This window comes from Peromyscus leucopus, chromosome 15 (genome assembly GCF_004664715.2).
Source record: "Peromyscus leucopus breed LL Stock chromosome 15, UCI_PerLeu_2.1, whole genome shotgun sequence".
NCBI classification, from domain to species: domain Eukaryota; kingdom Metazoa; phylum Chordata; class Mammalia; order Rodentia; family Cricetidae; genus Peromyscus; species Peromyscus leucopus.
The window spans coordinates 65,352,941-65,370,775 of record NC_051076.1 but is presented as its reverse complement, the minus strand read 5'-3'; the positions used below and the strand labels follow the sequence as shown (position 1 = coordinate 65,370,775).

Here is a 17,835-nt window from a genome sequence, read left to right as displayed (position 1 = left end):
ATCTTTTCTGTTGTTTTATCTTGCCAGAGAGATAGTAGATTTTATTACAGAAAAATTACATGTGACTTTAAAATAGTTGTATTGAGAGATGTGATCTGGTTAGTGCTGGAGTGGGAGGTGACTTTAATAGGTAGTTTATGATAAAGTTTAAAAACTAGATAGGCCTAAAACCAGAAACTTTTTGAGAGAATTCTGCTCCCAAAGAAGGGGACATGTGAATACCCTCTATATTGGAGAATAATGATAATGGGAAAGAGAAGAAGATTTTTAGGATGGCGTGTTGTAGAACTAGCATGATTTTCAATTTTAACTGCTGTGGACCATCCAGGTGTTGGTAAAGGCCAGAAGGAGCATGCACACTTTTTCAGTTGTGGCAATGGAAAGGGAAGGGAAGGTTGATAGTACAGCCAATAGCCATTCAGCGAACCCATAGGTGAAAAGATTGGCAGGAGAATGAAAGGGTGAGCATCTGCCAGTTTAAGAGGGACTGTGCTACACACAGTTAGAACCTAGACAATGTCTGTGAGTGGATGAAAATCAGTTGACAGAAAAACAAACTTTTTAAATGTAATGATGTATTGGATACATGGGTAAAGGTAGCAAAGAGTTATAAGAAGACCATGTCAACAGCTAGATGGACAATTATTAATAAAAAGAAAGGACTAGATAGAAGAGAAATGTGTTCTCTGTGGACAAGGGGGTTTCATGGTTGCTTTAACAGATTAGGAGATGTAAAGCCTTTACTTGGTACTTTGAAACTCACTGAAATACTAGAAGCTAAAATTTGGAAGTTTCAATATTTAGGTGAAAACTAAAACTAAGGATGTATATGACACTTAAAATAATATACAAGAATAATGCGGAAAGGAAAATAAATCTAAACCAACCAAACCACCTCCCACTGCCTTTGGGAAAGAGCAGTGAGGTGTCACTGACAAAAAAAATCAGTCAGACTGGGCTAGGTGTCTGTGTTTCCTCCTGGATCTCTAGGGTGAGATTTTGGAATGTGATGTATAGGACACATTAAATATGTGCGCATATGACCTTTTTGTTTTTTGTAAGTAGTTATGGAGCCCAGGCTATTTTTTAATGTGTCCAGGCTAGCTTTGATCTAGAGGGCTCACTCAGCTTCTGGAATAAATGGGGTACCATGTTTGGTATCAAAAATAATGGAAAAGAATCACTTTTTTTTTTTAAGCCGACCAAAAGTTTAAAGTCTTATTACTGGAAAAATTGTCTTTGTGTTTTCCATTTTCATGTGTGCATGCATGCACATGCAAGAATGTGTGTGTGTGTGTGTGTGTGTGTGTGTGTGTGTGTGTGTATACATGTGTGCATGTGTTCATGGTATATATACATACACATTTGTAGGAACACATGCAGTGTGGGTAAATGTTGCTGCATTTATGTGCATGCGAGGGGCCGAGATTTATGTTGGGAATCATTCTCAGTGACTCTTGGACAGTTGTCATTGTGGAAGTCTCTCACTCAGATCCAGTGCACACTCCTAGGACTATTCTCATTAGTTAGCTTGCTCTAGGGATCCTCTGTTTCTTCCTCCCTTATAGGTAGGTAGGTCACCACACACACATGACATTTATATGGATTCTGATAATACTTGCAATGGGAACTGTTCTAATCCATGAACCATCTTCCTAGACCCTTGAAATAACATTTTAGGGAAAGTTATATAACAAATATGTGAAGAAAATGTTCATAATGGTCAACAAGTGACAAGGCCATGTATACTATACCTGTTTAGAGAGCCAGGTGTCGGACGTCATCTCATATTTCTGAAACAGAACAATTAGCTCATGAAACATCTAAAACCAATATGAACATTCACTCATGTAACCTTTCCTACACTCTTCCGTTCAAGCTTTTCCCCTCCCTTCAACTAGAGACATGTCTTCAGAGATCCATCCCATTGGACAATATTGATTTGAACTGGATGAAATGTAGAGATGAAACATTACGGTGAGGACAATTCACAAGAGCACATCATCTGAGTAGTAGGGGTGCAAAGTCACTCTCTGGTTCTGTTTGATTGCATCCTTCAGAATTTTGTGAGCCACCACCAGACCCTGTTTTGCTCACCTGTAGATATCATCTGGAAACAAAATTAAGTCTCCAGCAGAGCTGGGCAAACAGCCAGCAATAAAATTCAAAAACAGAGTTTTTAAATTTAATTCACTCTAAGTTATAACCTTTTTGTCCTCATTAGTAGTCATTCAGTATTAGAGAAAAAATATCAAACCTAGGACATGCCAGATTTGATTTTCCTTTGAAATAGCTTGCAAAGTGTCACAGCCAAGATCATTGCAAAAGCCAAATTTGACCAATTAATCTCAAGTTAAGTAGATAAAATATTTTAGAAATAATGCTTTTTTATCATGACATGAAGCTCATATTTGTTGAAAGACATAAATACATACATAAAAAAGTAGTTAAATTAAGAAAACTAAATGCACTATACAGGGTTCTTCCCTGCATGAGGAAGGGATCACTTCAAATTGTTCATGCTATTTTCGAATTTTTATAATCACTTGTTCTTTCTAAATCTAGATTCCTATATACTTTATACTTGATCCCTTTCTCTTAAAAGATCATATATATATATATATATATATATATATATATATGGATGTATGTTTTATCTGTTTGTGGGAAAATGAACATGAGTACATTGTCCTTAGAGTCCAGAAGAAAGCATCAGATGATGGTCTTATATGCAGTTGAGAGTCTCCTAACATGGGTGCTGGGAAGTGGACTCTGGTCCTCTGAAAGAGCAACAAGCACTCATAATCACACAAACAGAATTACAGCCCCAACCAGTTTCTATCTTCAGGCACATTCCTTTCAATGGTTCACTACATATGGTTCCATGCATACATCAGAAAATATTGAAAGAAATTATTCCTTAATTCTCAATGTGCACTGAAGCAGCAGCCATTCTTTCTAACCAGAAAGATATAAAATTCTGATGACAACTCTTCATCAGTGTCACTGCATATTTCTTAAGACTCCAATCAGAGCTAAATTCTCATGTGCTGTTGTTTGTCATATAATGTAAATTTACAGAAAATGAAACACAGCAGAAAAATTACCAGAGTCTCAACAAGGTTTCAAATAAATGCTCTGACAAACATAATGATGTGTAGCATTTTAACTTATCCTTGTGGTCATGCTGTGAAAATATTTACATCATCCTTGCATAGAAGAGATAACAAGATTCTCTGGTTAAGCTGGCTTTGCCTTCCATATACTAGGCAAGCAATGTTACTGAAGAACACCAACACCTCTATCCAGGACAATTTTAAAATGACCAGGTTGTCTATTGAGTAATAACCCATCTAGAATAGTTTCTCAAATACACCAGGAAGACCTGGTCAATCTATAATACAAACTATGAAATATAATAGCTGGGATGATGTTCAAATGATACCAGTATAACATAGAAAGCATCACTGACATCCAATGAGTGATACTTTCAACTCCAATTCCCACACTTAAATTATTCTATGACAAATTGCTGTCTTTTTAACTCTTCCTTTGAAAATCTGTTTAAGAATTATGTTTCTAGAACATTCACTTCAAGGGAAATGTACAGACCAGGAATGCTTAACTTCAGGAGTTTTGATAATTGTATATATTTATGTATTATCAAGACAAGGAGCCTCAAGTTCTCCCATTTTTACAGGCTCCTGCAGGGGTTCCAAAAAGACATTCTTCTCATCCTTTTCCTACAGATCAGTTTGTTTGGTTGTATAAAGTCAGAGAATTAAACTATGCATCACTTGTTGGTTGGTGTGAGGCTTCTATCATGCCACACTTTTGAGATTTATTCTTATGTTACTGTTTTATTTAATTGTACCAGCATTCTCCTTCTGTTCCTAGACAAGAAAATTTTGTCTGTGAAGGGATCTCTCTCTCTCTCTCTCTCTCTCTCTCTCTCTCTCTCTCTCTCTCTCTCTCTCTTTCTCTCTCTCATTCTCTCTCACTCATTCTGTGTGTGTGTGTGTGTGTGTGTGTGTGTGTGTGTGTGTGTGTGTGTGTGTAACTTTAGGTATGAGTATGCCATGGCACATGTTTGGAAGTCAAATGGCAATGCCAGGTCTCATTCCTTGCCTTTCATCTTGTTTAAGACAAGGTCTCTTGTTTGCTTCTATCCATGCAAGGCTACCTGGCCTGTGAATTTCCAGGTATTCTCCAGTCTCCACCTCCCATATTGCCACAGGAGAAATGGTGATACAGATGCCTGTTGCTGAATCCAGCCTTACCTGACTTGTAGAGATCTGAATTCAAGTCCTCATGTGGGCATAGGAAGCACTTCACCTACAGAGCTATCTCCCCAACTTATAAGACTGTTCCTTTCTAAATTGCTAGGTGGAATTATATCAAATGGATATGTATGACTCCTTTTTTAATCCGTTTCCTGTAAATTAACTGTTTCCTACCTGCCACCTTTTAGCTACTGTGAATAAAATTTTCTTAATGTTTTATTTTCTCTACAATTTCTTTTGTAAACATATGATTTTACTTTTGTGCAAATAGATAATAATGGAATGGCCAAGCAGGTATACATATAGATGTACTGCAATAAAATATTGTATTATATATGCCATGCTTACATTTTTGTTTAATTTCAGTTGATCTTCAAAATATGTGTTAATGGAATTGAATAATTTTCACTTTGACCTGCAAATAATACAAAATTTAATGTTTTTCAATCATAAATTCTTCCTGTGTTTGGGTTGCCTTTTTAGTTTCCTCAGTCTCCTAGTATGTCCTATCATCTTATTATGATTTTAACCTACATTTCTCTAATAACTAATGACGTCAAACACATTTCAAGCATTTATTATCTTTCTCATCATTGTTCATTTATTTTGTTATATTGGTTGTTTTTTGTTTGTTTTTATATTGGAACATTTAGATTTACTGTGGTATTTATTGGTGTGAGATACATTTCAGAAAACAGTTTTATCATCTGTGGTTTTGTTAGTCATTTACATAATATTTCCTGATGAGTGTCTGATGTTAACAAAGTTCCATATGTTTTTTCTATGATTGGTTATTATTTGGTTTATTCAATATAGTAGAATTGTATTTTTTTTCCTGCTGCAGTGATCAAATTCCTGACAAGAAGGAAATTATCTTAAGAAATAGTTCATCCCAGATTATAGTCTGAGGGATATAATTCATTGTGGTTGGCAAGGCACGGGGGCAGGAGTAGGCCACAGGCTGGACACATTGCATCCCCACTCGGGAGTTAGAGAGTAAACAGGAAATGTGGTTGGCCTATCCATCCTCCATCTACTAAAGATTTCACACCCTTCCCAAACAGTGCCACCAACTGGGACAAAGTATTCAAACATGAGCCTATGGGGACTATTTCATATTTAAAACACAACCTATATTATAGTCCATACTTTCCTCTGGAAGATTGGCATTATCTCACTTGGGATTTAGAGTTGTGGCTGATCTCAACTTGTAGTTAGAACATTATTATGAAATAACTGCAAACAATTCCTACTCATTTGGTTGAAAATTGTTTCATTTCCCCTACAGAGTAGGTATCAACTGATACCATACATTATGGCCCATATTCTGTAAGCCATGCAATTGAACTGATAGTTCATCTGTCTCTGCTACATGCCTCCTATCCCTAAGAGTTCATAGATTTCCAGTTATTATTGCAATCAGGTTGTACAGATGCATCTAACTTTCTTCTTCTGTAGGATTGTTTTGATTTCCCAATGTAGCTGGAGAATTTCTCTCCAGCTCCTACATCCCACCAGTCCCGGAACCCACTTATAAAATAAAGACACAGACTCTTACATTATTTAAACTGCTCAGCCATTAGCTCAGGCCTATCATTGTCTAGCTCTCAGTCTTATATTTAGCCCTTTTCTATTAATCTATACTTTGCCACGTGGCTCAGCTTACTGGTACCTTACATCTTGCTTGTCCTGGCGGCGGCTCCAGGCAGTCTCTCTCCTCCTTCCTCCTACCTCAATTTTCCTCTCTGTTAGTCCCGCCTATACTTCCTGTCTGGCTATCGGCCAATCAGATTTATTTACATATAGTGATATCCACAGCATCCCAATAAACTTATCTTATATTTTTATATTTAGTATGTGAATAAGAGAGATGGACATAGAGAGAGACAGGGAGGGAGGGAAGGAGGGAGGGAGGGAGGGAGGGAAAGAGAGAGAGAGAGAGAGAGAGAGAGAGAGAGAGAGAGAGAGAGAGAGAGAGAGAGAGAGAGAGAGAATGGCGTATTTAGAGGTCAAAGGACAATGTTTCTCAGTTATTTTATCTTCTCCTTCCACCATACAGAACCTGGGAAATTGAGCTCTGGTCTCCAAGTCTGGTAGCAGACACCACTATCCTCTAAGACACCTTGCTTGACACCATCATAAAACTTTAAATGAGCTTTTATTTTATTGAAAGTAAATTTGAGAAAAACTGGATGTAATGATACACACCTCCCACCCAGTACTCAGCTGGTAAAGGCAAGAGGATTAGAAGTTCAAGGCCTTTCTCCATTACATAGAAAGTTCAGCAAAGGATACATTAAAAAGCTTTCTAAAAGGGGCTAGGGTGGGGGCACTGAACAAACTTTAACTTGGACTATGTTGAAATTGGAACAGAACTGATTATTTAACAATATTAAGTCTTTCAATTCAAGAACATTTACTAAGCATTTTAAAATATCTCTTATAATTCTGTAGCACTAAATACTGAGGTGTTTAAATTCCCCCTGGTATATTTAATATTTAAATATTTCACCTCATTTTAGCTTCCCTCCATCTTAATATTATTACAATAGAAAATTTATTTTGTTTCATTTTCTGAATTCTCTATTTTGAAACAAGTTAAACTTACAGGAAATTTATGGCAAGTTTTAGAAAATTTATTCTTTATGCATTTTTACCAACTGCTTAAATTTCTTCTTGTTTGTTTTATTATTGATGTTTTTCTCCTCTTCTGAATAATTTGAAAGGATTTCAAAGATGAAAAGGGTATTCTTAATTATGGGTACATTTGTGCATCTATATAGATTCTTTGGTTTTTATTTCTACAAAATTAATACCTGGGAATAAAGAGTTTCTCTTTTTAAATTTTCAAAACTCCTTTGTATCCTCAAGGAATTTGTTCTCAGGGAGTTTTCAGTGTAGTTTGCATAAAAGTAGTGAGAATGGACACCTTGGACTTACACAGCTCATAGCTGACAGTGAATTGCTCACCATAAAACTTTGGTGTGTCATGTCTCACTGTGTGTGGGAACGTGCACGTAAGTGGAGGCCCATGGAGGCTACAAGAGAGTAGGCTCATTCCCAGGAGCTGGAGTTACAGGCAGTTCTGACCTGCCAAGTGGGTCCTGGGAATTGAAAGCAAACACCGAACAAACAGTACACACTAAGTACTAAGTGGTCACATTGGCCTCTCATTTTAAACTTTGAGGCAAGGTTTCTTTTTATACTTAGATCTGTTCCTTAGTCTCCATGAGGTTTACAGATGACCTTATGCTTGTGAATCTCTGGTCTCTGTCTCCTGAATGCTGGGGTTATAGGCATACTCCATGAATCTAAGCTTGTTAAACCAATCTTATTTTCCTATGACAAACTCATCACTCAACATGTATCACATTCTATTTACATTGCTAGAGTTTGGGGTTAGTATGGTTAAGGGTTTTTTTTTTTTTTGTAAATATGTTTATAAGAAAAATTTAATTGTATCTAGACTTGCATGATGGCAGTTGAAGTTTGTTTTTGTTTTTGCTTTTATTTAGCAAATAATTAATATTAATAATATGTGATGCACTCCTGTACTCCAGGCTAGCTTTGACTTCCCATGTGGCTGAGTATGCCCTTGAACTTTGAATATTCCTGCTGTTGACACATGTGGTTTATGTGGTTTTGAGTACCAACGCCAGGGATTTGTGCAAGCTAGGAAAGCACTCTATCAACTGAGATACAACCCCAGTTCAATCTTAAAATTCAGATTCCTGTCTCTAGTTGCAGAGATCTGGGATTAGACCTGGGTATTACCATGCCCAGGTTATGGAAAGCTGAGCATGGGACAACAGGGTTTCCTGAATGCTAGATAAGTACCCAGCTAACTGAATTACAGCCCCCATTCAGTGTCTTTTTTTTTTTGCCTGACTCATTTAATTTACAATAATGCCATCCAGATTCATCCATACTGTTGTTTATTTATTATTTCTTTCCTTTAAAAAGACTGAATAATAAATGATTATATCATATCTTCTATTCATTTGTCAAATTATCTATTCAATAAATATCTATTTACTCACTGAGATTTTCACCTTTAATTATTAACCTGACATAACCTTGAAGCATTTGGGAAAAGATTCTCAATGAAGAGTATTTTACATTGGGTTGGCTTGTAGACATATTTGTGGGTGGCTGTCTTACTTAAGTAAATTGAGGTGAGAAGACCCAGTCCACTGTAACCATTGGCTGCACCATTCCCTAGGCAAGGGATCCTGAACTGTATAAGAGTGCAAAAGTAGAATTGAGTGAAGAAGCAAGCAAGCCAGTATTCATGCATGTATTCTCTCTGCTCTGGAGTATGGATGCACTGTGACCAGCTGTCTTAATCTCTTGCTGCTGTGACTTTTCCACAGTGATGAGCTATACATTGCAACCCGGAAGACATTTGGAATTTTCTTTTCTGTTATCTTTGGAGACAGTCACACTTATGAGTTGAGCCTATTCTCAAATTTATCATGCTCCTGATGCAATGTTCTAAGTGTTGGATTATAGGCATGTTCTATAACACACACCCAGCCAGTCAGATTCAGACAGGAATCTGAATTTTAAATAAGTGCATGCATTTACTTTAAATTTTTTCTCTTATTTTCCAAATATTTTTAATTTAATTTAATACTTTTATGGCTAAAAGGGGGACACTTGGCTTTATTTCTTTTTTATATTTATATTTATTTGTATGTATGTGTGTGTGCCCCTTTGTGCGTATGTGGACCATGTACATGCAGGTACTTGTGGAGGACAGAAGAGTTTGTTGAATGACCTGGAGCTCGAGTTACAGGTGGTTATGTGCAGCCTGGCATGGGTACTGATAACTGAACTGGGATCCTCTGCAAGAGCAGCAGGTACCCTTAACCACTCAGCCATCTCCTTAGTCCTTCTTTGCTCTATTTCTCTTTGAGCCTTGTGAACAGTTCTTTAGCACTCAAAAAGTGTCAGGAAGATTGCTCAGTCATTAAAGGCTAAGGCTCACACTATGAAGATGAAAAGATGATACATTTTGTTGTTGGGTGACATATTTTCAAACTAATTTTTAATATTCTGTTAAAATATTTTGTAGCTTTACTAGTATCTATATATGTATATACATGTATCACACACACACACACACACACACACACACAACACACACATATATATATATATATATATATATATATATATATATACACATATATGCATAGATAGATAGATAGGAATTCCAAAGGCACTGAATGTAACTGTATCTATGATTCTAACTTGATACAAATTTTGAATCATCATTTTTAGATCTACAGGTATTTCTTCTTGATTAGTCAACAGTGTATCATAACCAAGTAGTATTAATCACCGGTCTAATGCTGTTGCTGTAGTTTGATAACTAAAATCTGTGTTTCCTATATGGTTATGTAATCAATCCCCTTTAAGTTGATAATGTATGCATATTAGTGTGAAATCTTTCATTCTGTTCTTTTCTAGTTTATGCTATATCTTACAAAATGTAGACAATTTTCATAATTATGTCCTCTTACATTAGTAGTTTTCTCTGAGGATATTTTCAATGTTTTTCTCTAAATCGTTGATTTGTAATAACTTGATTATGAGCTGTTTAATTGTTGTTTATCTTTATATTGTTTTGGATTTGCCAAATTCTTGGACATGTTGGACACATTGTACATATTTATAATAGAGAAATGCTACATCATTATATTTTGTTTGTCTTATTCCAGTACCTTTATCCTAGAGTTTTCTACCTATAATTTCATATGTATATCATTTTACAGTGTTACACATGCAAATAAGGTTTTCATGGAAGTGAGCTAAGAAGAAAAGCAAGTAAGTATGCAGGTGCCCATTCTCTTTTTCTAAACTCTGGATATTCTGTGACCAGCTTCTTCAAATCCTTGCTTCTGTGACTTATACACAGTAATCAGCCAGGCATTGCAATTTTATTTTTGCTCTCAGGAATTCACACTATTTTTTAATTCTGTTTGTCCTTTCTTCAACGATGTTTTATGTAATGAGGACTATCCACTTAATTTTACACCTTAAATACTTCATGTTTTTCACTGAAAAAAATTTATCTACTTGTTCATAAGGGAATTTGTTAAAGATATTTCTAATAGTTTTCAGAAATCCTGTTGACTCCAACACTGCTGTACTTGGTATGTTCCTACAGACTATTTTGGAAGGAAAAAAAAAAAAAACTTGGTTACAATTCTCCAAACATATAGAATATTTAACTTTCACAAATTCTGCATGATTGACAGTTGTCCATTGAATTTTAATTTTCCCTTTCAAAAGTAAGCTTCCTTTGGATAGAAAAGCAATGCTTAAACACTGGGTCAAAGATAAGAATATTTTCTCATAGATCAGTGGAGTTCTTTCCTAGGCATTCCAACTTTTGGGGCGGGGCTTGCTAGGTAAGACTGTGATTCTCACTGATCACATGGAGGAGTGAGACAATCACAGTTGGCTTTAGTTCGACCTCTTTGCCTCTTCTTCTCTACTGACACAAGGCTGGGGATGGGGTTCATTACTAGAGCACATGCCTAGTGTGCCTATTCCTCCTATTATCCCGTATCTGAAAACAGCTGTTTTATATCATTTTAATAGTTTACAGAGGAAAGTGTAATGCTCGCTCCACCATTTCTGCAGCAGACATTTGTGAGTTTCTTATTAAATAATCCAAGAATCCTTTATACATCTATTAAAACATATAATATAAACATTTAAACTATCAATCCATTTTTTTTTTGCCAGGAGCCTTAATTGTGATGCACATTTAAGTCACTGCAGAGTTTAGAAAATTTAATTTTAGAAATTGAAATTCAACTCACTGTTACAATAGAGTGGAACAAGAGCCATTTTTTTTTGTCTTTTGCTTACTATAGGAAAGGAAATACTACTACAGAGCTAATATGAGCTATCTGAGAACGTGGCCATTTCTAAAGAAAATGGAAAGGATACTTCCAACAATGTCAAGGGAAAGACAAAATATGGACAGAAGTCCTCAACTGCAAAAAACTCCATCTTGTTTAGACCACCTATGTGCAGCAGACCTGTATTCATTCATTTCATTAAGAGGGCAGTGTGTTCTCCTTTATTTATTCATGATGCCACTCCCTTAAAAAGTTGCAAGATTTAAAGGATTATTGTGTGCACTTTTATTTACTTTTTATTTTTTGCATGTGTACATGTGTCTGGTGTGTGTGCATGTTTGTGCATGCATATTCACATATCTGTGTGTGCACATGCATGTGGAATGCAGAAGTTAACATTTAGTGTCTTAATTGTTCTTCATGTTACCTATGGAGGCAGGGTCTCTTGCTGAACCTGTAGCTTAGCAATTCATCAAGTGTTGCTAGCCAATATGCTCTTCTAATCCCGTCTTCACCTCTCAAATGTTAGGATTATAAGGGGTCAACCACACTTGTCTGGAATTTACTTAGGTGCTCAGGTACTCAAGACTGTGTGGAAACCACCTCATTCTCTAAGACATCTCCCCAGCCACAAAAAAAACATAGACCTTTAGGATTTATTCCTTTTCTTACTATTTTTGTAAGTAAGCTTTTGAAGTTCCTATATGAAACCCTAACCAGGCCTGACTTTCATAGCAATGACTCCTAACCATTTTACCTTACACAAAAGATGGAAGTAAGTTAAACTCACCCTACTGCATGCCCCGGTGGTGGACTCACAGACCGTGAGGATAGAGATGTTCTGAGGCCGATTCAACCACCTGACCACTGTCCTGGTGTTGCTCACCCATTTAACCATGGTGATGTAATATTCTCTAGTTTGGAAACAAAAAATTAAAATTTATGTTTAGAGTCTGATAATCAGTAGAATTCTAGTAAGATCCATGTGATGTTTTATATGCAATAACTGAAACATTATAAGAATATTGTATTTTGTGTACATATATAAACATACATACTCTTGTTTAAATATTCATATATATATAAATTCAAATAAATGTGTATGTATATATGCAGACTTGTATATTTGTTCATATATGTATATGTGAACAAATATACAGAAAATATGAGAAAACATTTCATAATGAATTATTTCCCAGAAAGGCAATTTTTGGAACAATGGAAACCAGCAGATACTTGACTTTTCTGAAAAATGTTTATTGATTGGGACTAGCATGTGAAAAGCAAGTATATAATTTTAATACTATGTTAACTTTTTGTTAAAAGAACAATGGATAGCCAAAACAAATGCAAAACTCAGTCTTGACTTAATGGTTATGTCTTATGCACAACCTTCTGGTTTTTATCTTATATATGAAGTATTTGGCTACAGGGGCACTAATGGTATGTGTGATGTTTAATCTTCTTGTCAGCTAGACTGTACTCTGGAATCAGCTAGAAGACATATCTCTGACACGTCCATGAGAGAGTTTCCAAAGAGTTTTAACTGAGGAGGGATGACCCGGTTGTAATGTGGGTGGCACCATTGCATGAGCTGCATGCAGACTGAATAAAAGGAGGAAGTGAACTGAACACAGCCATTCATTTTCTCTGCTTCCTGACTGTGGATGCCGCATGACCAGCAGCTTCATGTTCCTGCCGCCATGCCTTCCCTCTAGGATGGATGGTGCCCTCAAACTGTAAGACAAAATTAACCCTTCTTTTCTTTTTCTTTTTAATCAGGTATTTTATCACAACAACAAGAGAAGTAACTAATATGATAGAGTTGGTCTTTGTCAGTTGTAGATTTAGAAGTGGTTCCAATTTTTCATTCATAGTCTTTTTTATAATATTGCTACTCATCTTGTCTCACACCATTAAAAATAAAAAGGAATCCAAGTGAAGCACCTGACTAGATATTACATTTTTAGCATACAAATAATGTTAATTACTGTGTGTATAGTTTCCTCAACGTAATAGGGGATTGACATAAATATGTAATATAAATTTTATGTATAAAATGTTTTGATTTTATATTTAAAAATTAACATAATGTATCAGAAAACTCTGAGCTTCCATACCAAAAAATCCAGTCATCTTGGTTTGATTTATGATAAAAAGGAAAAAGCAACAACCTTTCTAGATATGTTCCCAATTCCGTAACAGAGGAGTGGCATTAGAAACAGCTTTAAAATGCCATCTGTGTTGTGTTAAAAATTGTGTTTAAAGGCTGCAGAACTGTCTCAGCAATTAAGAGTACTTGCTGCATTGTCCAGAGGACAGTATTTCAGCACCCAGGATGCTCATGAGGCAGCTTCTAACCTCCTCTAACTCCAACTCTGGGATTCAATGCCACTTTCTGGCCCCTAAGGGCACTGCACTCACATGGCATATATACACACAGATACTCATGCACACAAACAAATAAAATTAAGTAGTCAAAGAAATAAAATAATATTGATACTTGTGTGAGTTAGTGAAAAGTATCATTTATAAATAGAAAAACTTGAAAGAAAAAATATTTTGTCCTTGGACAACTCTGGACAAGAAATCCAGTTATATGAATCTTACATTTTTTGCATTTCTGAACAGCTAGTTTCCTCTAAAAATATCTGTTAGCCTGTCAAATGGAAGACATCAGCAGAAGGACAAGTGTAACTTACTATGGAGTGATGTCTGACATATTGTTTTTCAAGCCTATTCAAAACATCTGGAAGCTTTCACAACCATCTGAGCCCTGCTCAGAACAATTTGCCAAGCAGTTCTGAGAACCCATAATACCACGTGCCCTAAGCAGTTACCAGGGCAATCTCAAATCCATGCACAGTTGGTTTGGATATACACTTTGGCCAACTCACTTGGAATGGGGTCCTGCAAGGAACAGTGTCCTGCTTCACTTTCAACATTTTTTTTTTAAGAAATGTATTTTGAATATGCAATATTTGGCATTATGACCACTAAAATGCCTAAAGGGTCTGGAGAGGTGGCATGGGTGTTTGTTTGTTTGTGTGTGTGTGTATGTGTGTGTGTGTGTGTGTGTATGTGTCTATATAATATAATACTTGTCACACGTACACAGGAAGGGAGTTCAGATCATACACACTCCCACATACAGACATTAGAACTCACACAGACAAAAAGAAAATATAAGCATTGGCCTTTTATAGATTATATACAATGAAGCTTTGAGAAAAAGGAACTGTGTGCCCCATACACAACCAGGGTAAGAAATGCTGAACTGTGATAATAGATATTCCTGAATGGCAGCTACAAATGTCTAAAGTTGTACTAAATTTAATATGAATACTGTAAAGATTTATAAATCTTGCCATAAAATATATTAAAATTAACATAAACATTGGAAGTATTTATCAATGACTATAGAAATCAATGAGTCCACAGCTTTGAAGGGAAAAATGTACATTGGCAAATTGATTTTGAGCCTACATAAAAATTTGTTTCAATTAACTAACCCGGACAATATGGGACATGGGACAAATTGAGATGTGAAAATAACATGAAAGCCTTTTAAAGTAAATAATAAAACACCAGAATTTAAATATTTATCTAAAGTGCTCTTAGAACAATCTATGCAATTCCATCACAGAAAAGGATGCACTTTATTGATTGCATAGTCTGGTTTAGAGTGACTTTCAAAAAAAATCTGATATTTGGATAACAATTCAAAGCCTAATAGCACGTGGCCGGTAGCTGGTGTTTTTAAGTGAATGTACATTTAGATGTAAAAATTTCAAGATAAATGGCAGTATTTTATTTAAAAAAAAAACACATATTGATCTTTTTTAGATAAGTTGGTTATTTTATACATGCTACTCATGCTTACAAAAGTTTAATCTAATATGGCATACCTTAGTATACATCTTATTTGTATGTGAGCATCACTTTCTACTTGCCATCTAAAATTTGAACAGTGACAACTATTTCTGAAAACAAATTTGCAGTTTTAAAAGGATCAGTTTCCAAATATTGGAAATCTCCACTAAGTTGTTGCACATACACAACATGGAAATTAGAACAGAGGTTGACATTTAGGCATTGAGGAAATGCAGGTGTACTAGTTGAATCACTTCCCATGTTTCTGCACTTTCTGGACCTCAAAGTTCTAGGTTCACATCTCACTTTGCTTCCTATCACACACTATGTTAGCTCCTAAGCACAGACTGAGTCATAGGGCAAAGACCAGCAGGATAAAGGGCCACTACTCTAGTCACTGGTGACTGTCTATCACAGCATGACCTTGCTTAGGAGACAGAATTGTCCAAAGGGTATGTGAAATGGAGTCCCAGAATCATTTCAAGATGGGTGTGCTGGCAATCAGACCCTTGTTAGCTGTCTTTCTTTCTCTTTGCCTGCCTGCTTTCCTTTCCTTTCCTTTCCTTTCCTTTCCTTTCCTTTCCTTTCCTTTCCTTTCCTTTCCTTTCCTTTCCTTTCCTTTCCTTTCCTTTCCTTTCCTTTCCTTTCCTTTCCTTTTCTTTTCCTTCCCTTCCCTTCCCTTCCCTTCCTTCCCTTCCCTTCCCTTTCCTTCCTTCCTTCCTTCCTTCCTTCCTTCCTTCCTTCCTTCCTTCCTTCCTTCCTTCCTCTCTCCCTCCCTCCCTCCCTTCCTGCTTTCTTTCCTTTCTTTATGCATGTAAGTGTGTGGATGTGTAAACATGTGTATAAGTATGATGGGGGACAGAATTCAACCTCCATTGTCCTCCTTAGCCACTCTCTACCCCCTATTTTTTTGCCACAGGGTCTCCAAGTAACCTAGAGGCTCACCAATTCAATCAGTCTATCTAGCAAGTCCCAGGGATTTACATTTTTCCACCATACCAGTGCTAAGATTAGAAGTATAGACTACCCTGTCTGTATTTTTTTTTTTTAATTCTGAGTTCTGGGTATCAGACTCAGGACCTTCATGTTCTTACAACAAGCATTTTCTTGACTGAGGCATCTCCCTAGACTCATGCATGTGTTTTCATTGGTTTCCTGTCTATTTACTGTTATGTCTTCCATATATCTATGTACCTAGACATGCTGTTCTCTTTGAGGCATGAATTTCTGAGGGTACACAGAAATTCTACTCTAAGTACACTAGAGTAGCTCTCCCTACAGGCTCAGAATACATGTCATTCTAAGTTCCATTAATGTTATTCATCACTTGAACAAAAGGTCCTTTCAGTCATTTCCATGGAAACAGATACATGAATGAGTTAGACATTCCCAAAAGTCCAGACATTCCTTGAAAGAATTAGAAATTCAGACTAGACATATGCCAAGGAAGAGACAGCACAGGACCATAAAGCCGGGTGACAGGAGTAGTCCTGGGGTCACACCAGTGATGCAGGTGACAATAGAAAACCTAATAAGTAAATGCATGCTAAAAGACACTGAGTGAAGAGAACCATACAGATAATGATGCAGGGCCAACAAGCCAGGTCATTGGGTAGAGGTACTTGCTGCCAACTCTGGCAACTAAAGTCCAATTCCTAGGACCCACATGGTGGAAAGAGAGAACCAACTCCAGCAAGCTTTCCTCAGACCTCCACACACATCTCCACACATGTGTTACACACAACAAAGCTTTAAAAATACAATGCTTCTTTTTCTCAAGTGAATGTGATGGTTCTCTAATGTCTTCACGACTCATCATAAAAGAATATTTTTACTAGCTTTAAAGTAATACTTTGAACTTATTACCTAAGTTTTCTAGGAAAATCACCCAGTGCTTGCAATGTTTTAAACTAATAGTGTGAGCATTTGGAAAACATCTCTACTTCTCCAGATGACATGAACTATCTCACCTCCCACTGGGTCTGGTTATGGGGATATTGGAAGGAAAATGGGCCATTATTTTATGTCCTTTTGAGCTGCATTCTATCCAGAATCAAAACAGCTGTGTTTTAAATAAGGATGAGCTGAATAATGGTAAAATGTAAATAAAAAGAATTGATGCTGAAGACATCCTGCCTGCATGGTCTTATGTACATCTGATGACATGGCATGAATAAGTGAAAATTAATAAATAAAATGAAGAAGAGAAATAAAGGCAGAGGTTATAGGAAAAAGCAGACTGTCCTCAAGTTTTAAAACATATTTTTGAAAATAGATTAATTTATTTTCAATACTTTCCTAGAATTTAATACACGAGTGCAATGTATTTTCATCATATCTACCTCTCCCTCCCTAAATCCAACTCCAAGCCCTCCCACATGCTCCTCCAAAATCCAGGTCTTCTTTCACCCTATATATCTCTACATGAATACACACACACACACACACACACACACACACACACACACACACACAGTGTGGACTGTACTATACACATATATATGTAGCTTCACTATATACAACACACACCCACAAAAATGATGTGTTTGATAGACTGAAAAGGACACTAGATTACTATATTATCTATGAACAGTGAGACCAACTCTTGAAGATTACCTCCAGATTCATCTCGATGACCTTGGTAAGTTGACTATGACACTGAATGAAGCACCTTAGAAGTTTCAGACATTTAGAACTTTATTGCATAAATGATTATGTGTTTGGTGCTGAAGATGTTTCCAATATTTAATTTATGCTTTGGGCACATACACTATATACCTATTTTCGCTGTTCATCCAGGT

The 17,835-nt window shown here is 36.2% G+C and overlaps 1 protein-coding gene across 3 annotated transcripts in view; it reads right to left on the bottom strand.

Annotated features, from left to right (window-relative positions):
- Dpp10 (dipeptidyl peptidase like 10) overlaps positions 1-17,835 on the bottom strand; it is a 1,509,398-nt gene that overhangs the window by 65,139 nt on the left and 1,426,424 nt on the right. For all 3 annotated transcript variants that reach the window (XM_028883881.2, XM_028883880.2, XM_028883882.2), the window contains exons 11-12: positions 11,952-12,075; positions 1,755-1,793 (exon numbers count right to left, since the gene is read on the bottom strand). In XM_028883881.2, coding sequence (XP_028739714.1) covers positions 1,755-1,793; positions 11,952-12,075 — 163 coding nt within the window. The remainder of the gene's footprint in view (positions 1-1,754; positions 1,794-11,951; positions 12,076-17,835) is intronic.